Source organism: Cetorhinus maximus, chromosome 18 (genome assembly GCF_964194155.1).
Source record: "Cetorhinus maximus chromosome 18, sCetMax3.hap1.1, whole genome shotgun sequence".
Lineage (NCBI taxonomy): Eukaryota > Metazoa > Chordata > Chondrichthyes > Lamniformes > Cetorhinidae > Cetorhinus > Cetorhinus maximus.
Genome location: NC_135896.1, coordinates 40,469,918 through 40,495,931, shown reverse-complemented (window position 1 = coordinate 40,495,931; position 26,014 = coordinate 40,469,918). Strand labels below are relative to the sequence as shown.

General features: G+C 43.0%; 1 protein-coding gene across 6 annotated transcripts in view; it reads right to left on the bottom strand.

Annotated features, from left to right (window-relative positions):
• Positions 1–26,014, bottom strand: part of LOC144693097 (kinesin-like protein KIF26A) — a 280,736-nt gene that overhangs the window by 101,673 nt on the left and 153,049 nt on the right. For all 6 annotated transcript variants that reach the window (XM_078562489.1, XM_078562492.1, XM_078562490.1 and 3 more), the window contains one exon: positions 10,558–10,727. In XM_078562489.1, the coding sequence (XP_078418615.1) occupies positions 10,558–10,727 (170 nt within the window). The remainder of the gene's footprint in view (positions 1–10,557; positions 10,728–26,014) is intronic.

Sequence of the window (26,014 nt, the reverse complement as noted above, 5' to 3'; positions counted from 1 at the left end):
CTTAAAAAAATAAAGATGAGGATTGATTACAATATGAAGCTGATAAAATGGATTTACTGTAAATCACACTGTGCCTTATAAACTGATGGCTCATCTAAAAGTAGCAATCTACGTATTTGAACTGTAACCAGAAAAAGAGGCATAACAAGAGCTATCAAAAATGTTGAAAGTGTTCAGTTTGTTGACCTCAGCTGGGTAGCAGTTGTGTAGCACAACTGGCCTCAGCACCCTTAGGCTAACAGGGGGAAAGTCAGCCATAGGCCATGCTCCTGGCTGATAACCAGCAATCTCCTCCTGGACCCTCCCCTCTCCACCCTCGCCACCTCCCCCCCAACCATCCACCATCACCACCACCCCTGACCTGCTGTCTGCTGCCAAGTAGCCTGTCAGCATTCATGGACAATAGTACTTCAACCAGAAAGCCTTCTGACAGGCATGCAGCCACGCTTTTTACCCTCTCTGCTTTTGATAGCACACTGACACTTCCTTTGAAGGCTGTGGAGGAACAGCTATCAGAGATACTTTGGCAGTGCATGCCACCTCAGATAATTACTGATTTGTAATATTCACAAATGAGGTGATTTAAACTACTGGTGGGAAACAGGCAGACAGCAGCCCATTTTTCCCAGTTTAAGGTCCAAGTGTATTTGGGGCAAGTGCCAAATGAGCATCTTACTACAAGTCACCAAAGACCACTAGTTTGGTCGCTCACTGGCCAGTACAAATTAGGTGGACAGAGCTCCGATCCACACATCACAAATAGCCAACCCTCCCCTCTACCCCCACCTCACGTAAAACAGGCATACATGTTGGCTGCCCATTCAAAAACTGGCCATGAGGGCTGAGTGGCAACATAAATGGGACAGTCAGTAACCTGCTGCCACATTCAGATTGCTACTACCCTGGTTATGTCAGTCAGAGGGAGTTTAATCTCAATGTTTTGTCCCTGTTGGAAGCACTGACAGTTAGAAACTCCTAATATTAATGGGCTATAAAATTACACCTAATGGAAACTAAACTGCTAAATGTATTCCCCTTCCTTAAGGATCATAAAACAAAAAGCTAATGATTTAGATATTTGCAACTGAATACAGTGGAAAGCCTTTTGTAGGTTATATTACCCTACAATACTTTGAAACTTGTCACAAAACAATCACTACAGAGATCACCATGCTTAAGCACAGAGCAAAAGATCATGCTGGTCACTTCTATTTGTGATGGTTTTGCTTTTAGCCTGGGATTAATCTCATGCAGAAGTGGCTTTTGGTCTTTCAATGCATTCATAAGATGAATGAACTTCCTTTTATGTCTTTTGGGAAGCATTCTGGCTGTGTTAGAATTGAGTTATTAGTTGCTGACCCTTTCTGCCCACACAGCCCATGGACACTCCCGTTAGTGTGAGTTCAATATGGCCAGCTAGCCCATTATCACCTCATATTTGCCTTATTTAAATACAAATCAATGACCTTTAGCTTTCAAAGTCAACCAGCATATGCATAACAACTTGTCTGTAACATTATTCTGCTGTCACTTTTTCTCATGTGAATGATTTGGTACAAACTGCAATTCGAAATACTCAAAAATTTAACACCGACTTTCCTCAACATCTATCCTCTTTCTCACTTCCCTTATATTCAATGTCCAAATCCTAAAGCATATTTTATTTGTAAACAAGCCACAGCGGTGCTTAATAAAATTCACTATCAAGGCCAAAGTTTAAGTTCAATGCACTACATTTGAAATAGAGGGAAATGGATAATCCTTTTTATGTACATCTGTTACTATGGTTACCTTTCAAGGTCATATGTCAGTAGGTTGAAGCTTAACACAGAGACACAAATTTTCTCCTCAAAAATTCAACAGTGCTGATCATAAAGGAATTAGAGGACACTTTGAGCCAAGCAGAAAGCATTACATTTTTTATGAACTATATTGTGTAAAAAGCATCTTCCTTAAAAAAAGTTCAGGGTAACTGCATGATCTGTCCGCTTTAGGAAATACTTCATCCCTTTCATCCAATTGGCAGAATGGTTATAGAGTTTAACAAAAGTAGTCATCAAGAGAACCGATCTGCTTATTGCTGTCAAATCAGCTGCAACAGCACGTGTTTCCCTGTTTTGCTGGCAACAGCACACCAACCACCAAATTTCCCCATCTGCCAGCAGAAATGCCACCAGGCTGTTAGTAGTGAACTGATCCGAAGACTGACAGGCCTACCTTCATGGGTAACCTGCTTTTGACTTCTGGAGCTTCCATTCGATTGCGCTGTTGATGCATTGACATACTCTTAATAAACATGGCATTACTGCAGTAACAAACTAATCAAGTTGGGGTCAAGGCACACCAAAACAGTTCTAAATCACTGGACCCCAGTCCCAATATAGAAGTGAGGCATGAGAAAAATTAATGAGTAAAAGGAGTAAGATTGTCTTTCCAGCAATGTTTAGCTAGAACCCATCTGATCATTAGAGTTAAAACAAATTGATGCCTCAAGCACAGTTTATAGGCACTAATTGAACAGTGAAATGCACTGAAGAACACCACATTAGTCATTTTTCAGCACTGGTGTTACTGATATGCATTTTGCTGCCATTTCATTAGGAACATACTGCCTCAATACACTAATCATATGCTCAGTCACAGAACAATCAGTACATTGAGCATCTGCAAGCTGTGCCCCCACAGCTAAAGCTGATAAGATATCTGTTCTTTTGAGTAACCTCAATTATATAGGAGGCATTTCATGGTTGATCCTAATGACCAAATGCTTATCACTGACCCATCAAGTGTCAGTGACTGCCATATGGTTTAACATTACGTAGGCTGCTTTCTGCTGTCACTGCTATCGACTTCAGATGGGAAATACTCAGCAACAAATTGTCTCTGAACACTAACTACGTCAAGAAAAAATGGCATTTTGTCAACATCCTGTATTAAAAAAAATCTATAGCAACTTTAACAGGGTTAACAATCATAAGCCAGAACTGTACATTCGTCATAGTAACAAAATTAAACAAGTTGTTAAATGTCCTTTTGAAATTTGCAAATATTTACTGTTGTTTTCGCCTGCCATTATTAAAGTAGCACTGTCCTGGGAGTTTACCTCATTTACCCCAGCAACAGCTCGTCAATGTAATGAAGGAATATTTGTGCAGCATACTATCCTAACTAGGTTTTTTAACATTTTTGACAAGTTTTTTCATTTAAAATCGAAAAACAGCGCAGCTAATTGATGCTTTGATGATTTCAGTTCAATGAACTGTTCAGTGCAATGTATTATTTTTACCTGTTTAAAAATACAATATTTTCCTTTGCATTAAATTCACAAGTACAAATGACATGAAGGTCACCTTTCTCATGGATTTCACAACATTAACTTGCAATTTGCATCAGCATTAATTTAAATCACCTACTGAATATCTAAATGTCACAAGTGTTCTGAAATTTGCATACCTGTAACTTTGTTGCATCTTAAATGAGAATTACATGTGCAATGTAACATTTAGAATATTCTCTGAATCCTTTAATATAGTTGCTTTGATCTTTTGATCTGTGCTAAACTTACAATCTTTTTTAACATTCATTTTTAGGAAGTGAACATCGCTGGCAAGGTCAACATGTATTGCCCATCCCTAATTGCTCGAGAAGGTGCTGGTGAGTTACTGTCTTGAACCACTGCACCCACCTCTAGGTACACCCACAATGCTGTTAGGAAGAGAGTGCCAAGATTTTGACCCAGTGGCAGTGAGGGAACAGCGATATATTTCCAAGTCAGAGTGGTGTGTAACTTGAAGGGGAACTTGCAGGTGGTGGTGCTCCCATGCTGCCCTTGCTCATCCTGGTGGTAGAGTTTGCCGGTTTGGAAGATGCTGCTGAAGGAACTGTCGTCGATTGCTTGGTGAATATGGTCTATCGTACATACTGCTGGTACTGTTTACAGTGGTGGAGGACGTGAATGTTTAAGGTGTTGAGTGGGATGCCAATCATGTCTTGGATAGTGTTGCGCTTCTTGAGTGTTGTTGGAACTGCACTACAGGCAAATGGAGAGTACTCCATCACACTCCTGACTTAAGCCTTCTGGATGCTGGACAGGGTTTTTTTTATTCATTCACGGGGTGTGGACTTCGCTGGCTGGGCCAGCATTTATTGCCCATCCCTAATTGCCCTTGAGAAGGTGGTGGTGAGCTGCCTTCTTGAACGGCTGATTTCCATGTGGTGTAGGTACACCCACAGTGCTGTTAGGAAAGGAGTTCCAGGATTTTGACCCAGCGATAGTGAAGGAACGGCGATATGTTTCAAAGTCAGGATGGTGAGTGACTTAGAGGGGAACTTCCAGGTGGTGATGTTCCCATCTACCTGCTGCCCTTGTGCTTCTAGATGGTAGTGGTTGTTGGTTTGGAAGGTGCTGTCAAAGGAGCCTTGGTGAATTCCTGCAATGCATCTTGTAGATGGTACACACTGCTGCTACTGTGCGTCGGTGGTGGAGGGAGTGAATGTTTGTGGATGTGGTGCCAATCAAGTAGGGTGCTTTGTCCTGGATGGTCAAGCTTCTTGAGTGTTGTGGGAGCTGCACTCATCCAGGCAAGTGGGGAGTATTCCATCACACTCCTGACTTGTGACAGGCTTTGGGTAGTCAGGAGATGGGTTACTCATCACATGAATCCCAGCCTCTGACCTACTCTTGTAACCAAAGTATTTATATGGCTAGTCCAGTTCAGTTTCTGGTCAATGGTAACCCCCAGGATGTTGATAGTGGGGGATTCAGTGATGCTAATGCCATTGAACATCAAGAGGCGATGGCTGGGTTGTCTCTTGTTGGAGATGGTCATTGCCTGACACTTGTGTGGCACGAATGTTACTTGCCACTTGTCAGCCCAAGCCTGGATATTGTCCAGGTCTTGCTGCAGTTGGACATGGACTGCTTCAGCATCTGAGGATCATCAGCAAACATCCCCACTTCTAACCTTATGATGGAAGGAAGGTCATTGGTGAAGCAGCTGAAGATGGTCGGGCTGAGGACACTACCCTGAGGAACTCTTGCGGTGATGTCCTGGAGCTGAGATGACTGACCTCCAACACCCACAACCATCTCCCTTTGTGCCAGGTATTACTCCAACCAGCATAGAGTTTTCCCCCTGAGCCCCATTGACTCTAGGTTTGCTAGGGCTCCTTGATGTCACACTCTGTCAAAAGCGGCCTTGATGTTAAGGGCAGTCACTCTCACCTCACCTTGGCAGTTCAGCTCTTTTGTCCATGTTTGAACCAAGGCTGTAATGAGTTCAGGAGCTGAATGGCCCTGGTGGAACCCAAACTGGGCATCATTGAGCAGGTTATTGCTAAACAAATGCCGCTTGATAGCACTGTAGATGACCCTTTCCATTATTTTACTGATGATGGAGAGTAGACTGATGGGGCGGTAATTGGCTGGGTTGGATTTGTCCTGCTTTTTGTTTACAGGACATACCTGGCAATTTTCCACATAGCTGGGTAGATGCCAGTGTGTTGCTGAACTGGAACAGCTTGGCTAGGGGTGCGGCAAGTTCTGGAGCACAAGTCTTCAGTACTATTGCCGGAATAGTTTGGGGAGCCAGGAGGTGAGATACTCACCACAGAATTCCTATCCTACTCTTGTAACCATAGTATTTATAAGGACAGTCCAGTTAAACTTGTGATCAATGGTAACTGGCCAAGATGTTGATAGCGGGTGATTCAGCGATGCTAATGTCTTGGAATGCCAAGCAGAGGTGGTTAGATTCTCTCTTGTTGGAGATGGCCATTGCTTGGCACTTGCGTGGCACAAATGTTTCTTGCCTCTTATCAAAGCCTGAATGTTGTCCAGGTCTTGCTGCATGCAGTCGTGGAATACTTCAGTTACTTGGGAGTTGCGAATGGTACTGAACAATGTGCAATCATTGGTAAACATCTGCATTTATGAACACTGGGGGCAAAACCATTGATGAAGCAACTGAAGGTTTCTGGGCCAAGGACACTGCCCTGAGGAACTCCGGCAGTGATGTTCTGGGGCTGAGGTAATTGGCATCTAGCAACCATAAATATCTTCCTTTGTGCTAAGTATGACTCCAACCAATGGAAACTTTTCCTCCTGATTCCCATTGCCTTCAATTTTGCTAGGAATTCTAGATGCCACACTTGGTCAAATGCTGCCCTGATGTCAACTGCACATTGCAACACTTTCATTAAAATGACACTCCTTCGCGCTTTTTTCCTCAGGTGTTTTCCTAGAAATAAGTTATCATTTCTGTAAGAAAAATTTCGGTCCACATTCCTAATAACGGGTGAGTTGGTGCTAACGCAATTTGCCCAATATAGGGAGTTCAAGGTAAAACTGCATCTTTGCTACTGATTATTACAATAGTGTCACTGTAGCACCTAGAGGGAAGTACTGAGTGCAGTGTATGTTTTGGGAGACAGGGTAACTGCAAAAACAAATTGGTGTCTTTAAGGGGAGTAAACAGCGCATTGTATAACATCTCTTTCAAGGTGATAATTCTCCTCTGAGGCAAAGGGCCAGATTTTGAGGGAGCAGGGTATAACATGGTGTGTCCCATTAGTTAGATTTGTTTGTGCACACTTAGATTTTAAAGTGGAAGTGTGAGCTGTAATACCATGGCAAGGACTAAAGGGCATCTGGGATCTTCAAAACAACTGAAAAGTTCTTCTTAACCAATGAGATTAAAGGAATGAGAAGGAGGGTGAAGTGCAGCGGGTGAATTAATGTCAAATCAGGCGCAGAAAGGGATATAAGGAGGGGGAAAGGAAGATTGGACCAAAAGAAGAAAAAAAACAGAAAGAAATTTTAAAATCCCTGAAACAATTTACAACCTGAAGGAATGATACTCCATACTTATAATTGTTCATTTTCTGGGCAAGAAACAGTGGTTGGCAGTCACTGGTAATTATCAAGTCGTTATGGGTTACTTAAGCTGTTAATTACTGAATCTAGTTTTCTGTGGTGAGGATAATGGGCAATTAATTTGCATAATACCTTAAATATTAATTTATTCCATCATCTACAAGCCGCACAGCAGCAACTCACCAGGCTTCTTTCACAGAACCTTCCAAATCCATGACCTCTACCTCCTACCAAAACTACCACCTGCAAGTTTCCCTCCAAATAACACATCACCCTGACATGGAACCATATTGACATTCTTTTATTATCACTGGGGCAAAATCCTGGAACTCCCTCCCGAGCAGCACAGCGGGAGGCCCTTCACCACATGGACTGCAGCGGTTCAAGAAGGCAGCTTACCATCGCCTTCTCAAGGACAATTAGGGATGGGTAATAAATGCTGGCCTAGCCAGTGACACCCATATCCCATGAACGAATAAAAAAAGCCTGTCCCAAAGTGTCTGGGGACTGCAAGACTTTAATGCACCAAAGGGTGCAAGTGGTGCCTGATGCAGATATTGAAATAAACTGTTGAACTGCAAAGCCTCATTCAGTGGTGTCGGAGAGCTGGGCACTGGGGTCAGCAAACCTGATTTGTAACACACTTTTAGTGTTTAAAACAAAACCTTCAGAAAATGTATCCTAAAGCATACTAAGTTTGCAGTGCCTCCCTTTAGTCATAGGATCCACTAATACGACTTCTGTGAAATGCTCTTGCATGAGCTTTGTGCCATTGCAGCTGCAGTTAGCCTAATTCTCCATAATATTTTCTCGCTGTCCTAACCACTCAATGCAGTTAATGCAGTAAAGGAAAATGTACGATTCCTATACATTATGCAAACTGCAGAAGTATTGCGTACCTTAGCAAGCAAATACAAAGTATTGCTTAGATCTAATTGTGTTTTTCCCCCCAAAACATGAATCTGCAACCTGGAGCAGGGTGAGCTAGTGGAGATGTCATGAGCCATTCCAGCATAATCCCATCATTTCTTACTTTAAAACTATCTGCTTGCAGATCTTGTTGATACATGTAATAGCGTTATAACTTTAAGTAACCCTCCTCTGCACTGGACATTCAGCCTCTGAAACCAATAGGTTGATCCATTAAGTAAACACATTTGAAAAACCTGTTTGTGATTACTTTTAACTATTTTTGAAGTTTGTGGACAAACCTGCCTATAAAGCAACTCTCACAGGCATCATTCAAATTTAGCTGGCATTATTACCATAGAGCACTGGTAATACATAAAGCATGGATGCGTGTAGTGGCAGTAAGCACAAAGGGCCAGACCTGGAGCCACCCCTTAACACGAGTGCAACTGTTTAGCAATACCGGCCCCGTATGGAATCGGAGGCTGAAGCCAGCTGAAGCTTAATTGTGATTGTAATGGAAACAATAACTCTTCTTCTAAATAAAGGGTACCACAAAAATACAAGAGACCACAGCACAACATTACTGTAATCCATGAGATGCCCAGAATACTGAGAAATACATCCTTTTGAGAGTTTAAAAATATACAAATTGCGAAGTGTAGTCACTGTAGCAAAAGTTTTTACACAAAACATGTTTGAGTCCATTATCTTTGACATTGGACATTAACTGAGATACATACATTGCTTTGACTGACCCACATGGCAAAGATGGTCAATTTATATCATGACAGTAACAACTGCCCAGAGTCAATGTATCATTTCTTTTTATTTCAGCTCATAGCAGTAAACATGACTTGTGCACCATTTTTCCTCACACAGTAATGGATTCTTCTTAATGGACCTAAACTGAATATGTTTTCAATGCCATTCTGAGTGAGGGCAGAAGTCTAGCAGGATGCAGCTAGCAGGATTCAAAGACTGTAGAGGAGAATTAGTTTGATCTGATGAACACTATCATACCCACCATCACTCCCCCAAAATTTATATTTGAAATATCGATGAAAAGATAGCTGTTTTGGGCATGTCAGAAATAGTAATATATTACATATCTCAGTGCATCACAGTAATTTAGATTTTAAATGAATTAAAGCACAGACCCACTTTAGGACACAGTGAGAGGACTTTGGTTCTCCTAGTGAATTCACAGACACAGTAGTCACTCTATGGAACAGGCTCCCCAGGAAGACAATGAGAGTAAATACTGTTGATTATTTCATATGCGAATTACATAGATTTTTTTCAGAAAGTAATATTTTGGGTTTACAATATTTGGGTAACTTGAGACATTACATGTGTGAAGTGCAGCATGTTTTTTTTTACTCATTCATGGGATGCGGGCTTCGCTGGCTGGGCCAGCATTTATTGCCCGTCCCTAGTTGCCTTTGAGAAGGTGCTGGTGAGCGACCTTCTTGAACTGCTGCAGTCCATGCGTTGTGGGTACACCCACAGTGCTGTTAGGAAGTTCCAGGGTTTTGATCCAGCGACAGTGAAGGAACGGCGATATATTACCAAGTCAGGATGTGTGACTTGGAGGGGAACTTCCAGGTGGTGGTTTTCCCATCGACTTGTTGCCCTTGTCCTTCTAGGTTGTAGTGGTCATGGGTTTGGAAGGTGCTGCCGAAGGAGCCTTGGTGAATTCCTGCAGTGCATCTTGTAGATGGTACACACTGCTGCTACTGTGCGTCGGTGGTGGAGGGAGTGAATGTTTGTGGATGTGGTGCCAATCAAGTGGGCAGCTTTGTCCTGGATGGTGTGAAGCTTCTTGAGTATTGTGGGAGCTGCACTCATCCAGGCAAGTGGGAAGTATTCCATCGCACTCCTGACTTGTGCCTTGTAGATGGTGGACAGGCTTTGGGTAGTCAGGAGGTGGGTTACCTGTCGCACAATTCCTAACCTCTGACCTGCCCTTGTAGCCAAAGTATTTATATGGCTAGTCCAGTTCAGTTTCTGGTCAATGGTTACCCCCAGGATGTTGATAGTGGGCGATTCAGTTGATTCAGTGACGGTAATGCCATTGAACATAATTGTTTGGGAGAAACAGGTGTCTTTGGACATGTAGTTCCCAAAGCTCTCCACTGGAAATTCCTTTCTTCCTACAAGCACCAATCTCAGGAGAGAAAAGGAGCTTCTCTTCGCAGAACAAAAATGGAATGAAAATCAGAGTATTCCCAGCTTGCTGTCACACACCCAGCAGTTTCATAAACTTGAACACAGGTCTGGTAACATGTGGATAAAAGCTGCTAGACGCTGCCAGGCCTACTGAGTTTTTCCAGCATTCCCTGTTTTTATTTCTGGTAACATGTGGTTCTGTCACTTGGTCGGGAATAGTGCATGGTGGGAGAGAAGGCAGCAGACTTAAGTGGATAGATCTTGATCAAGTGTAAAACGGGCGATATCAAGTCAAGTTCCCGCTTTACATCTCTGCCAATTTCTAGTGACATTGACCCCAAAGTTGAGATCTACCCAAAGGAAACAGGAGAAAAACAATTTACAAAGTGAGGAGAATGGGAAACCAAATATATTAAATTTTCCAATAGCTTCACTATTGCCTTTATTTCATTTCCTAAAGTTGAGCCAATTCCTGCAAATTTATTGCTTATTAAAATATTTCCCTGAATTTTATTTTTTGTTAAAAAAAATCATGCTGAATCAAGGTTTGACTGAAAATGTTTAACTCAACTTCCAGCAATTTGAATGAAACGATCCAATACCTGATAAAAAAAGAAGCTGCAGCTGAAGTGCCAGAAGAAATCCTGCCGGGTAGTAATGAATTCTGAGAGGCTGGTGGGCCCGTTGCCCAGGCTTGGCTGCTGCTGTTTGGTGGGATGATGGCTTCTTGAGACAAACCTTCTTTTCCACTGTCTGTCATTGTTGTCTGTGCCTAAAAATGAAAAATAAATAGCAAACGATGGATGACAGACTAACTTGTTAAGCATTTTGCTTTATATCATTGTTGGTTAGCTCCCTTATTCGTTGCAGAGGTTACAACAGTGACAACTAAAATTAATTAAGGTGGACAAGCATGTCTTACATTGCCCAGTATTAGAGGTTACAACCATGAATTTACTAGTCAAGCAGCATGCAACTAAGAGGCTTTGGTCAGAGTAATGCACAGTTAAACAGTCTGACAACCATGAAGTAATGGAGAAATATAAACCGATTCCCATTATTGTCACACATTTTATCATTCAATTGCAGAGCTGTTTGCCTTTTGTTATGAATATCTGCCATACATGGTTTCTCAGTAGTCCATCACCTCGGGTTACCACCTATTTAACTGGTCGCTCATACAAGTGAAATGAAATATACAAGGTCATTCAACTTTCTTTTTTGGAAATGCCTTTGTTTCTCTAAACACTGTCAGTGTTTTGTAAAAATATGATCAATTTTAAAATGATAAATATTGCACTCCTATTGAACAGACATCACTGAATGCCTTCCAAGCACAGCTGTTCCTGGTTTTAACAATTGAGATATATGTATGTACACACACAGAGACACACACACGCACACACATGCATACACAGATATACACACACACACACAGATACACTCCCATACACTGGTACACACACATGCACAGATACATACATACACACACACACGGATACACATACACAGAGACACACACATATAAACACAGAGATACACATACACATACATAGATACACACATACACACACAGATACACACGTACACAAGGACACATACAGATATACAGAGACACACACACACACATATAAACAGATATAAACACACACACATTATCCAAAGTAAATGCGTGCATCCATGGAAAGAGATACTTTGGAACAAAGCTGAGGAAAGGACAAAATAAAACATCTTTAAAATGACAGATGTGGCATTAATTAGGAAAGCATTCCCAGTTCTCTTTTTTTGTGAAAAGCACATATGTATGATCATTATGGTTGTTACAATCTCAGGACACAATGGTAGCAACTGAGCATTTATTTCCTTGTAACTTGACTAGTCAGAACTATACTGAGACAGCTAATACAGTAGGTTAATTTCACACGGTCAATGTGTTAATACGGATGAAAGAGTTTCAGATACATATGCTTCTTCTATACTAATTTAATTCTTCCTTTCATCAGTTGAATCAATAAGCACATACTTATTAAGTTTTAGATAAGATTGACACTTTAGATCAACTTTAAAGACCTTGGAGATTAATCCAGGAACATGCAGAAATAGATTAAATATATCTAAGGAGATTAGCTACATAATGCTGACCATATGAAGCAAAGGAGTCAAAAGCTACACACACCGACCACTACTGAGGCTGTAGCTCATTCTGAACAATGTTTCCCAACCTACCAATTAAGGCCATGCTCTCATCTTTACTGGACCACTGTGACTATTCTTGGCACGGCCTCTTACAGATTATATCCCCTTGGCCCATTCAAGTTTCCAGAAATACTACAGCAGTTAATCCTCATTTCCAAGTGCCTTCCATAAGAATGTCAATGGATAGCAGTACTAGGCCAGTAATTTGTAAAGTAAAACTATACATCAAACAGTCTCAGTCACTCTGTCAAAGTCAACGAACGGAAACATGCAGCAGTTGAATGGAAAGGGTGTCTTATGTGGGCTGTTAATCATGAAAAGCAACCTCCTGGGGGAAAAAACTAACTAATAAAAGCTGTCAACAGTTTTTAAATTCTGTTGTTTGAATTCCCAGTCTTCTACGATATGCGTATAACCTTTAGTCCACCATCAGTCTGAAGCCATGTCATTGAACAGGGGCATAATGTGTGGCTGCTGCTAATCATTTGTTCAGTGCACAGGGGCAGTAAAAATCCATGTAGTGCAGGTAAAACTATAGAGACATTCATTGTTTCTTAGATCTTCTTTACCTAATGTCATTAAAATTGCCCAAAGATATATCAATTTCTAGCAATGAATTTCCATTTGCTGTTGAGTGCGATGCCTCAGGCCCTCCAGATAAAACTTCGGAAAAGAACCGTTCATAACAAAAGCACACTCTTTTGCTCAACAACAAAACAAAAGAAAAATCAACTGGGCATCTTTTAAAGTACACTGCAAAACATTTTTTTAACTCACAAAGTCCAGCAGTTTCTTTTGCCTGTGTGCCTCCTATTTTCCTCTCTAATTATACAAACCTGCTTTGTGTCAGTGAGTGTGTATATCAATCCCATCACTGAGCAAGAACAGAGCCAACTGATTTCTGCAAATTGCTTTATTGTTTTACAATCAATGCCTCCTACCACCCTACATTTAAATATTAAATTGTATAAAGTGATTTTTAATTTGCTGGTATTTCATGCAATATATATAAGGTTGCTAGTATTACTCTCTCTCTAAAGATAGGTTTTGGAATGAAACACACAGTATTGTCACAAGAATTAATGCTGTGGACAACAGAATACTGTTTACTTACAGAACCATCATTTTTTTTATTGTCACATTTAACTTGAAGGCCAAAATGGCTAAGGGAAGTGTTTCATTGTTTACTAAGTGACGCACATTTGCAATGTCGTAATTTTTACTCATCCCTGTGCATTGACAGAAGATACACATTACAGAAGTGAGAAATTTAACAAGTCTGTGACAACCTCAGGGATTTGTTCAGATGTAGGTACGTAATTCTAAAGTCCTGAATAAGCTTGGTCCTGCATTTTACAGCCTTCTCCTCAGCCACAAGCCTAGGACAAGAACTAAACCCCCTTTGTTGTGAATTCATCATCGGTGTACAGTGAAACTGTAAGTTTAATAATATTTGAACAGACAAATACTTTCTAAATTACCCATAACTGGCTGACGGAAAATGTGCAATGTCTGCTTTCAAATGAAGTCACTTATTCAGTTAAGTACTCAATGCAAATATAGAACCACAGGAGCGGAACATTCAGCCCTCGATCATGTTCCACCTTTTAATCATCTCATGATCAGTATCTCAACTCCATTTGCCCACCTTTGATCCATATCCCTTGAGAGCATTACCTAACAAAAATCTATCAATCTCATCTTTAAATTTAAATTGGCCTGACTTCTATGGCCCTTTTGGAAGAGAGATTTCCAGATTTCCACTACCCAACTATTGTGTTGCTTTTCTAGTGATTTCACTCTATCACTGGTACTGCATCATTCAAAAACACAACTTCACTTTCCACATATACACTGATGACACCCAGCTCTACCTCATCACCACCTCTTGACCCCTCCACTGTCGCTAAATTGTCAGACTGCTTATCCAACATCTGACAGTGTGGGGAGACAGTGGTATAGTAGTAATGCTAATGGACTAGTAATCCAGAGGCTCAGGTTAATCCTCTGAGGCCACAGGTTCAAATCCACCATTACAGCTGGTGGAATTTAAAATTAATTAATAAATCTGGAAATAAAAGATTGTCTCAGTAATGGCAAAGCTATCAACTGTTGTAAAAACACATCTGATTCCCACTAAAGTCCTGTAAGATGTAGCTTGGTCCTACATCTTACAGTTTTCTCCTAAGCCATAAACCTCCCTTTAGGGAAGGAAATTTGCTATCCTTACCTGGTCCAGTCTATATGTGACTCCAGATCCACAGTAATCTGGTTGACTCTTAACCTCCTTCTGAAATGGCCTAGCAAGCCATGGAGGGATTTAAAAATGCAATTAGGGATGAGCAACAAATGTTGACCTTGCCAGAGATGCCCACATCCCATGAAAGAATGAAAAAATTACTGGATGAGCAGAAATTTGTCCAACTCAATATTGAGAAAACTGAGGCCACTGTCTGTGGTTCCTGCCACAACCTCTACTCCTTCTTCCTGGCAACTGAGGCTGAACCAAACTTTGTATCAGGTTTGACCCTGAGATGAGCTTCCAACCAGATATCTGCACCATCACTAAGGCCGCCTATTTCCACCTCCAAAACATTGCCAGACTTCACCCCTGCCTCAGCTCAACTCTCATCCATGCCTTTGTAACCTCGAGACTTGATTATTCCAACAAAAACCTGGCTGGTCTCCCACTTTCTAGCCTCTGTAAACTTCACATTATCCGAAACTCCGCTGCCCATGTCCTAACCTGCTCTAAGTCCCATTTCACCCATCATCCCTATGTTTGCTGATCTACACTGACTCTGGGTTAAGCAACACCTCGATTTTAAAATTCTCACCATTGTTTCCAAATCCCTCCTTGGCCTCACCCTTCCCTAGCTCTCTAATCTCCTCCAGCCCTGTAACCCTTTGCGATATCTGTGTCGCTCTAATCCTGTCCTCTTGAGCATCCTTGATTTTAATTACTCCATCTAGGCCCAAAGCTCTGTAATTCTCTCCCCAAACTTCTCAGTCTCTCTATCTCACTTTACTCCTTTAAAACCTAACACTTTGACCGGGCTTTTGGTCACCTGTCCTAACATCTCCTGACGCGGCATAGCGTTACAGTCTGTTTTATAATGCATCTGTGATGCACGTGGGAAATTTTGTTGCATTAAATATAAGTTGCTGTTGTTGTGCGGCCATAGGGTTTCACTCTCAGAGTACCTTGTCTCTGCTGCTCCTCTTCAGGCATATGCCAATTGCTAAGGTCATTCCAGCTCCTTAGTCCTTCTCAACTTGTGGGGCAGGGAAACAAAAAAATTGAGTGCAGTGAGGCTGGCAGCACTTTGGTGAAGTATAGTGCAAGTACCCGTAAAATCCTCACAAAGAAAATTGCGATCAAATTTCAGAAATCTCAGTTGCATGTCACTCAGGTAATTGGGTCCGTGCTGCACCTACATTTTTGGGTGTAGATCTACGCCAGTGGAAATGCAAGAATCCAGGTGCTGAATTTTACAGGGAGGGTGGTGGGGATGGGGGATGATGGCAAGTCTACCTTAAAAAAGGCTGCCCCGCAGTAATATTACTGGGTGGCCTTAACCAGCAGAGAGTAGGACTTCTGCCCCTCGATCTGATTGGCCAGCAACTCTTGCAGTCCCAGTGGTGCCAGAACTCAGTCGTGGGTGCTGCTGGGACTGCAAGCAGACTCACGAGCATGACTGATGATGACTGGGCCCAAATAATTCCCAGTTTTTTTGGGCGGGGAGGAATTAGGCTCCTTAGGGAAGGCGCTGAGGTGGTGAGGGTGGCTTTTTGGGGTCAGGTGGGGAGGCATAAAGGGAACTACAATCTTGGGGGGTGCCCTGATGCACAAAGGGCACCCTTCAAAAGAATGTAAGCCCCCCTTTCCTTCCTGCCCTTTCGCCAACTTTGGTTATAAAATTGACTTCCTGCTCTCGCCCGCCTTCCTCTGCCCAGTGTATTATGGCAGTGGAGTTGGATTGAGGTCCTTAAGTGGCCACTAAAGGGTCTCCATAGGCCTAAGGGCTGGTGAGCTAGTGGGCACCTTACCCACCCTCCGTATGATGGGGACTGGGTCGGGGGTTGTGTGGAAAGCACCCGTCATATTTTACATGCTCTCCCACTGAAAACTCGCCCAGCAGGGGGGTGAAGCGTAAAATTCAGCCCCAGGAAAATCAAAAAAAGCTGGTCTTTTACATGGGAGCAGGGCGGCGTAAATGAATAGCAGAAGCAATCACCGCATATATCTTAGAAGCGCCTCAAACAATGGAGGAAATTTGTGCGTATTCGTGTTTCCATGTAAAGCCAACGAAACTCAGTAATGCGCAAATTCCCTCACTTAAATATTGGCGCAATGCTACATTCACAGGATACTTATCACAAAGCTTTCCAGGAAATTCTGGACCAAAGGGCAGAATTTGTAGGTTGACGTACGGACGTAAAATCACGCGGGATGACGTTGGGCGAGTGTCCCACGTCATCCCACACTTGCGCGATATTACAGTCGGCGGGTGCACGCAAAAGTCGGAAGCACGCCCTCTGACAACTAAGAGGCCTATTAAGGTCATTAAAGTTGTAATTGTCTCCGATTTTTTTCTGGTCCGTCCAACCCTTACACTTGGCGGACGGGTGAATCGGCCAGGCGGACTTTGCATTTTCCATGACACCTCATCCAAGGACGGGGTGAGGTTTCTGTTATTAAATATGTTTTTAAAAAGCTATGGACAGCATTTTTATCACGTACATGTTCAGGTCACTGATTTGATGCGTGGACAGTTTTTTCCTGATTTTACAAGCTTTGTTTATTGGTTTTAAAGTCTTCAGCTCCCTGACAGCTCCCTGCCTTCAGGGAGCTTTCATTCACCGCTTGCCCACGTCCGCACTTACCTCAGCACCCGCCTTTGGCCCCGGCAGCACTGAGCAGCTCAACACCCACTGACCCAAAAATTCAATCCATAGTCTCCGATTATGCATGCCCACAATTCATTTGATGTTTAATTGTACATATAACCAGTTTATACCTTTGCTTCGTAAAACTGGTCTGTAAATAGTTTTATTGTTGGACAATGATATGTGAATATTCTAATGGAAGGTGATTAGAAAGCTCTTGTAGATCTGGCAGCCTGTGTCATGATTCCATGGCTCTATGCCAGTCACCCCGCTGACTACTTTTATGAGTTCTCATTGGCTAACACTTACATCATGTCGGGATTCTGCTCATCTTATATTACCTCAGCACTGAATTAAATTCTCTTTATATAACCAATGCTCTCAGATTGACTCACAGAACTAAATCTGAATTAAATATCAATTACTGGTACAGCAGTGGGTTCAAATCAATATCACGGAACAATTTTTTTAAAAATTATACCCGACAAATGCAATACTGAAGCAACCCAGATGAATTTAAAGTTTTAAAAATAATTTTAAGTAATGATTCCTTCAACTGGTAAATACTTTAAAACACAAATCTCATTGCACAAATGCAGGTTTAATTTACATTAAATTGAATTTATGAAAATTTCACAGAAAGAACAAGCCATGGTATCGCAGCAATTTCCTACAGGAGGTGACGTACAATATAGTATTAACAGAAAATAGGCCCCAATGCTGCATAAAATGTTTGAAAGCACGACTTTTTCGAACTCAGATGTCTTGTATTATACTTGTCTAGTGTTTACACTCAAAGGTTACACAACAGGTTTGGCCTCAGGAACAGTATAATAACATGTGGGACACCACTTTCTCCTGAGACTATCTTCGACAATCACAATGTGTACTCATGACCACATTTCTCATTGCTGCTGGCACAAGCAAAGAAAATCAAATTTAAAACAAGGGTACCCACAATGGAAGGCTAAACAAACACACAACATCATAAATAACAAACTAAATCTAACAAATATGAATCAACAATCTCTTGACAAGATACACTCAAATTTATCACCTGTCGTCCCAATGCCACAAATTTGAATGGATTGTATAATGGCATGTAGTTACCATATTCCATCTCAGTGATGTATCCAAATAAAAGGCAGGTTCTTCATATCTTTATGGGCAGAATTTTTAGCTCAGCGGGCGGATGCGCGCCCGACCTGACCAAGCATGAAAAGACACACGTTGACATCGGCTGAGCGTGCCAATGTCAACGTGTAGTTACGCGATAGTTTGGTCGGCAGGCACGCGCTGGAGTCGGCAGCATGCCCGCCAAGAATTAAAAGACCTATTAAGGCCATTAAGTAATCAATTGTCCTGAATTTTTCACTGCTCGTTCAACCTAATGGTCACATGAGGGGACATGTTTTATTAATTTTTCCTGTTGTTTAATGATGTTTTCAATATATTCTTCATCTCCCTGAGGCAGCTCTGTGCCTCGGAGACTTTTCAGCGCTTTTTCACACGCATGCACAAAGTTCGGGCTCGGCCGGCTCACCCTCCTCCCCCTGCTCGCGTATCACGCTGGGCGAGCCTTAATTGGCCCACCAGCATGAAATCACAGTGTACTGTCGATCGCGGGCAGCAGTCGGCTTCCCAACCGCCCCCGCCCACCTCCGCCGATCCCACATGCCAAGGGCAAAATTCTGCCCTATGTTTTCTTTATTCATTGGTCTCTCAGTCTCTTTAAACATTCTTCTTTTTAAAAAATTCCTGAACGCTAAATATACCTATAACCAGTTACACGCTGTATAAATAGAACACATCAGGACGTAGTGCGGTGTTATGGTTAAACATCTGTGATGACCTTTGACCCAGAAGCAGTACAGTAAGGAAAATTTGTAATTTCTTTAAGAGGTCTGTGGAATCTGTAATTGTTTTTAAGAATATTTGAAAAGGAGTTTGCATCAATTGTAAAGGGATCGATTGTAATTTGCTTGGATTAGAAGAAATACTGGTCCCCAGCGACCCTTAACCCTGGGAGCAGTACCAACAGGAAGGAACTTAATATACGAAAGCTATGTGGCTGGCTAACACAAAGGAGAACTAAAAGTAGAAGGTGGTCAACACACAGATGCATAGCTCTTGGAGGTACTATGCAAATGGGATAAAAAGCTAGGATGCAAGAATAGCTAAGTGACACTAAAGAGCTAGATATATTACCAGAAGTTACCAAACCGTGAACCAGGGTATTATTGGTTGGTCGATTGAAAAGGAACTACACCATCAAGACTATCATGATCCAAGGGAGAAAGCATTATAGAAGTGTGCCTTGCTGATGATAATGGTATCAGTCAAACTTAGGGATGAAAGCTGTTGTCAGGCAGGACTCCTGACCTACATTGTGTGAATAAAGAACAGCATATTGTGGAACTGTGTCGCCATGTGATGCCACACATGCTGAAGGGGAATGCGTGTGGTTGTGTAAGACGTATCTTTGTTGTATCGACTATTTAAAGTGAAATTTACCTTTTTATTTGAGTATCATTTGTCTGTTAATTCATGTTTAACTTGCATTAGTTCCGATTTGTTTTCAAGTATAAGTTGCAAAAAGTGAAATCTTGTTGGTAATTTCTTCATTTGAGGGTCGTTTGGTAAATTTGGTTATTTAGATTCATGGTTCCCCCATGGGGATCGTAACACATCTCACAAACTCAGTTTGTCACATGGGTGACAGGTCTCTGTGTGTATCAGCATGCACCGGAGCTGAGCAGAGACCAACTGAATCATTAAAAAGTCAGCCAGCCTCACATATGGGGTGCAACTGTGCAGGGGGCGTCACTGAGGAATGAAGCAGCTCATGTCAACATCATGCTGGAACTGGTGATGGCGGCCAGGCTACTCATTGTCTCCTCATCCTGTAGGAAAACTCACAAGAATTGCAATATGTCTTGAGTGGATGGTGGTGTGACAGACCTGACCAACCTGACTAGATGGAGGATGCAGTGTTAAACTTTGTGAGAGTGCCATTATGGCAGGCCATCAGCACTGGCGAGATTGGAGACCATGAGGAGCAGAGTCAATTAATTGCTCTATCTCAAGATGAAGGGTATGGAGAAAACTCCTTTGCAATGCATGATGTCGCTCTTTGACCGCTGTCATCTATGGGGTTGGTTGTGCTGAGGCACCTATTGAGTTGCCAGAGTTCTCATCACCACCTTTTTTGTATTTCCCCAGGGCCTGTGCTGGGGTGGGGGTGTGGTGGGTTGGGGGAGAACCTAAGTGATCCTGCATAGATATCTCCAGCCTCCTCGGCAGGCAGAGACTCCACAGAGGCTGCACCATCAGATCATACCTCTGCACCAACTACCAGCTCAGGCACATTCACCTTTGGTGAGCAGAAATCCAGCTTAGGATGGGGAGCACAGGGTGAGCTGCACATCACAAGTGAGCAGAAGCAGCAGAATGAGACAGAGTCAGCTGTGGGCACTTCTCCTCAGAGGACCGACACTGCCATACTCCGCTGGGCGGAGATGCTGGACTTCGAGTATTACAAACAAGGAGAGTCTTTCTGGAGCTTCAGAGGCAGATGAGTTCCCAAATGTTGGAAATCCCTGAGGTATTGTGAAACCATGGGCAGACAATGGAGGAGTCCATGCAGAGCATGCGCTCGGTCATGGCTCTGGGATTTGAGTGCTTGAGCTCCTCAGTTGAGAGAGTGGTCAGCCTCTCGAAGAGCCAAATGCAGTGCCATGGAGTGGGTGCAGGAGCAGTGCGCTGTCATGCACAGAAAGAGTGAGATTCTCTGTTGTATTGACCACTCAATGCTGCTGATGGTGCAAAGATTCTTGTCGTGGATGCCAGCTGTGTCCCAGCCACTGGATCCTCATTCAGCATGCCAGAGCATTATGAAAGGGCTTTAGCCAGTCAAAGATGCTGATAAAGAAGCCACCCCTCAGGGGGCACTAGCATTCTCCTCATAGGAGTATGCATGAACACAAGGCACCATGTCATTAGCTGTGCTTAGTGGGTCACTCAGGTGAACCTCTCTATATCTGTTTGGGCATTCATTTCTCCTGTAGAATTCTAATTAATTACGAAATCAGGTGATTGTGTTATTGAAGTTCGATGTTGTAGTGAAACCATGCTTTTTATCAAAAAACTATTTTTGCATTTACTGGCTGGAAGCCCCTAACTGACTTTTCTTTACAAAAGAGACTAAGCCACACTCCAGTGCCTTGGGATCACAATCAAAGATGGCTGCACATTTTCATCACTGTACCTTCTACATTGCAAAATCATTGAAATGGAGTCAGCCTGTCTGCAAAGCCTCACCAGGAAGAATTGCCTTGAAAGAGATGAATGAGGGCCATCTCCTATCCCATAAGCAAAGTGTCCAGACAATCATCTGGGCCCTCAACTGGGTGGAGACAAAGCATTAGACATACTCAATTGGACAATCTGATTGTGGCTGAGAGAGGAATTCCCAGCCATGATCTAATTAAGGTAACTGGAATACACTAGCCACGACCATATTTGAGTCATTAGGCAAGTGGACAGAAAAGGTCATGTAACAGTGCAACACTTTGTATGTTATAAGCACCAGCCTTCTCTGCAGAACAAAACAAGCAATTGAGATGCAGAAGGAGCAAGACCCTGGGTGGGTTCAATGACCCCCTCTCTTTCCATCCAACTGGCAAGTTTTGAACCCTGTCTGTTGATTTTGACTAACAGGTGCCACAGACAGATATTTTAAAAATAACTCAACCCAGCGCTGCTGTCTCCAGAAGAACAGATAAATCGTCCATCCACATCTGTAAACTGCCTCCATGCCAAAGAGCAGCAGGACTAACGAATACAGCCTGAAGCCAACTGAGTCATTAACCTTCAAGAGCTATGTACCCCTTTAATTTTACGGGATTCAAAATTACTTACTCTATCCTTCCCAATCTATAATCTGTGTGTGTGTGTGCGTGTAAACTTCCAGTGTGTAAGCATGAGGATGTCATTTTATTTAGATCAAGTTGAGGGCAATAGAACTATCCTCTTTTCTTTATAAAAACTCATGAAAACCTGTCTGATTGAGTACTTTATGGTCATAGCATGTAAACAGTTAAACACTCATGCAATTGGCAAATATATCCATTTTTATTTTTAAAAAACCTGTCGTGTTCAAACAAGGAGAGGAAAAGAGTGGAGCCATTCAACACCTCCTCACGTGATCGTAACAATGTCAAAAGTGAGATGAGGGTTAGGGGTTGGTGACACTGGAGACCCCGAGACTCAATGTATTTGTGTGGTATTGGGATTATTCAGATGTGTGTGCTTGCTGGATAATTTATTTCTCTGATGGAAGTGGAGTTGCAGAGTCATCTGCCATAGAGCTGAGAGTCACTCAATGAAAGATTGCTGAATCAAGGTGGCTCTTATGGCCATGCCATCCTGCTGATCGCCGGGTGGCCTGGGATGGCCTCAGTGGTCTTCCTTCCATGTCTGGGCTCTAGGCTCCTCGGCAGTGCCCCATCGCTCTTGTCTTCCTCTTCTTCTTCCCCCTCCCAGTCCTCCTGTAAGGAACAGTGGTATTTCAAGTCCTCCTCTTCATCCAACTCCTGTCCTCTTTGTATTGTCATGTTGTGCAGCATGCAGCCGGCGATCACAGTGTAGGGCACCCTAGCTAGTTTGTACTGGAGGGCACCACCCAACCAGTCAAGGCAATGGAACCATATATTCAAGATGCCAATGGTCTGTTCAATGCAGGTTCGTGTTAGTAGATGAGTCTGATTGTAGTGCCTCTGGCCATCCATGCCTGAGTAGCAGACAGTTGTCAGAAGCCACTTATTCAGGAGTTAACCCTTACCTCCCCAGCACCTACACATGGCTGTTGATGTTGGCCTGAAGAGCTGCGATACCTGGGACTCTTGCAGAATGAAGGAATCATGGCAGTTGCCCAAGAATGGAACAAACTGGTCACAGACCATCTGGACATTCAATGAGTGGAAGCCTTTTCTTGTCAGGACTCTGGGTGGCTGATCAGTGCCTTGATGGCTATTTGGGTACAATTGATGACCCCCCCTGGACTTGAGGGAATCCATTGATGGCAGCAAAGCCCAATGCCCTCAGTGACAGCACAGGCCCAACTGTCTCGAAATGAATATATTCACCACCCCCTAGAATAGGGCATCTATGACCTGCCTGACGGTGTGATGAGCTGCCAGCTGCAAGATGCCATCCAGGTCCGCAACAAATCCCTGGAAGCATAAAAATTCAGCACCATGGTAACATTGGCAGCTGCAGGCAGCAGGCTGCCATTGGGGGCTCACAAGGCATCAGGCCACTGTGGACAAGAGCACAAATGTCAAAGACCATCTGCCTGGATAGGCACAATCTGGCAACATCTTGGGGGGGGGGGGCGGGGTTTACTGGACCAGTCACAGAAATACTGTGGCTGCAAGAGCAGGTCAGAGGCTGGGAATTCTACAGTGAGTAACTGACTTCCCGAAGCCTGTCCACTATCTACAAGGCACCAGTCAGGAGTGTGATGGAATACTTCCCACTTGCCTGGATGAGTGCAGCTCCCACAACACTCAAGAGGCCTGACACTATCCAGGCCAAAGTGGCCCAATTGATTGGCACCCCTTCCACAAACATTCACTCCCTCCACCAATGATGCACAGTTGCAGCAACTCACTGAGGCTCCTTCGACAGTACCTTCCAAGCCTGTGACCTCTACCACCTAGAAGGACAAGGGCAGTAGATCCATAGAGACACCACCACCTGCAAGTTCCCCTCCAAGCCACACATCATCCGGAATTGGAACTGTATCATTGTTGCTGGGTCAAAATCCTGGAACTCCCTTTGTAACAGCACTGTGGGTGTACCTTTAACCCACGGACTGCAGCAGTTCAAGAAGGCGGCCCACAACCAACCTTCTCAAGGGCAATTAGGGATGGGCAATAAATGTTGGCCTGGCCAGCGACACCCACATCCTGCGAAAGAATAAATAAGTCGATTCCAGCACGGGCATTTTGTAAATTTAAAGGTAGCTGACTCTTGGGCCATAAGCCCTATATCTTGGGTCACCCCTTCTCCCCCTTACAGCCCCTCACTGTGCTCCTTTGCTCTCCACCTGACCAGGAGGGTGCATCTGCTGAAGATCTTCTTCACTACTTTGTCCAATATCAGAGTCTCAAACTCTTCAGTTGTTGGTCACGAGGTCTTCCTCTGCCAACCTCTGCTGCCCAAGTGACACCAACAGCTTCATATCCCTCTCAGGAGTCCCACCACTCATTGTTCACAAACACCAGCCTCTCAGCACCCCAGCCACTGCAGTTCGTGCCATTGGCTGAACATTATTCTCCACTTCTTTAATATGTTGACCAATACATCCATTAGCCCTGACAGCTGAACTTTGACGTATCCCAGAAACTGCCTGTCCCCCATGCCTCATGAATGCAAATCTAAAACTGCTCCTCTGCAACCTGTTAATGAGCTCATCAGTGAACTCAACAAACAGTTAATCGGGGGAATGCAGGTTGCTGGCTTCCCCCACTTTGAAAATCTCATCGCATTCCAGAGGTGTCAGGATCCACTGACCCCTTTCGGGATTGCAATTTTCAATGCACGCCCATACCCATGCTCGCCCCCACCAACACCTGAAAATCCAGCCATTGATTTATAGAGCTCTTTGGTTACCTCAAAGATTATCCTGATCGAACATGAAGTAAATTATCCACATTATCTGAAAGAGCACTCATAAATAGAAATGTGTTACAACAGCAACTTGCATTTATATAGCACCTTTAATGTAATAAAGTGTTTCAAGGAGCTTCACAAGAATGTAATCAGCCAGAAGTTGATTCCGAGGCTGAGATGGAGACATTAGGACAGGTGATCAAAAGCTTGGCCAAAGAGGTTTAAAGAAGACCTTAAAGGAGGAGAGAGAGGTGGAGAGGCAAGAGAATTTTACAGAGGAAATTCAAGAGCTGAGGGCCCACCCTGCAGAAGGCACAGCCACCAATGGTGGGTGAAGGAAGCGGGGAATGAAAAAGTGGTCAGAGTTTGAGGAACACAGGGTTATTGGAGGGTTGTGGGGCTGGAAGAGTGAACAGAGATAAGGAGGAACAAAATCATGAAGGGATTTGAATAGGGGAATGAGGATTTTAAAATCAAGGCTCATTGTGACATTTCCACTCCTCTTTCTGTTCATAAAATCTTCTTCAAGCAGTTCTAGCACCTGCTGCAGTCAGAATTCATGTTGCCTTTAAAAGACTACATGCTGGCTGGTGCCAGCACTTATATTTTATATGGGGCACACTGCTCTGCAATATTCAAGAAGACCTTCATCAAAATTTACATGCAGGAAAAAAAAATTGAAAGATTAAAAAAATATATACATGCAGCTTCCCCTATGATAACAGATGGTAGGAGCTGTGGGAATCCAAAATGTCTTTATTGCATTAATGATATAACACAGCCTGGTAATGATACTACAATTGCAAAAGAGCCCAACACATGCTTTCTGGCTTATGCATTTGCCAACATCATCTAGTGATCTGGTATACTCCTGTTGCTCACAGACAAATATGTTCCATCATCTAAAATAGATAACTTTTACTGCGTCATGGTTAGACTGCATTTTAGAAATTGAATTGCAGTCTAGATGAATCAAAATCAAACATTTGAAATACAGTGGCGGGGGGGGGGGGGGAGGAAAAATCAAATAAGACTCGATAATGAGCACAGGGATCCCAATTTGCAACTAACCTGCACGTTCGATGCGATGCAGGTAGCACTCAATCATTGTGCTGCCTGCTCATTTAAATGATAGTAGCGTGCAGCCCAGCACTAAACATGCTGCAGAGTGGCTGTACACCTCAGCAAGAGATTCAAATTCATGCAAGGCTGGCACCATGTTTAAACTAGCATGCAACCTCTTTTAAGGGCAAGGTACATTCTGGCTGCAGTAGGTTCTGGAACTGGTTGAAGAAA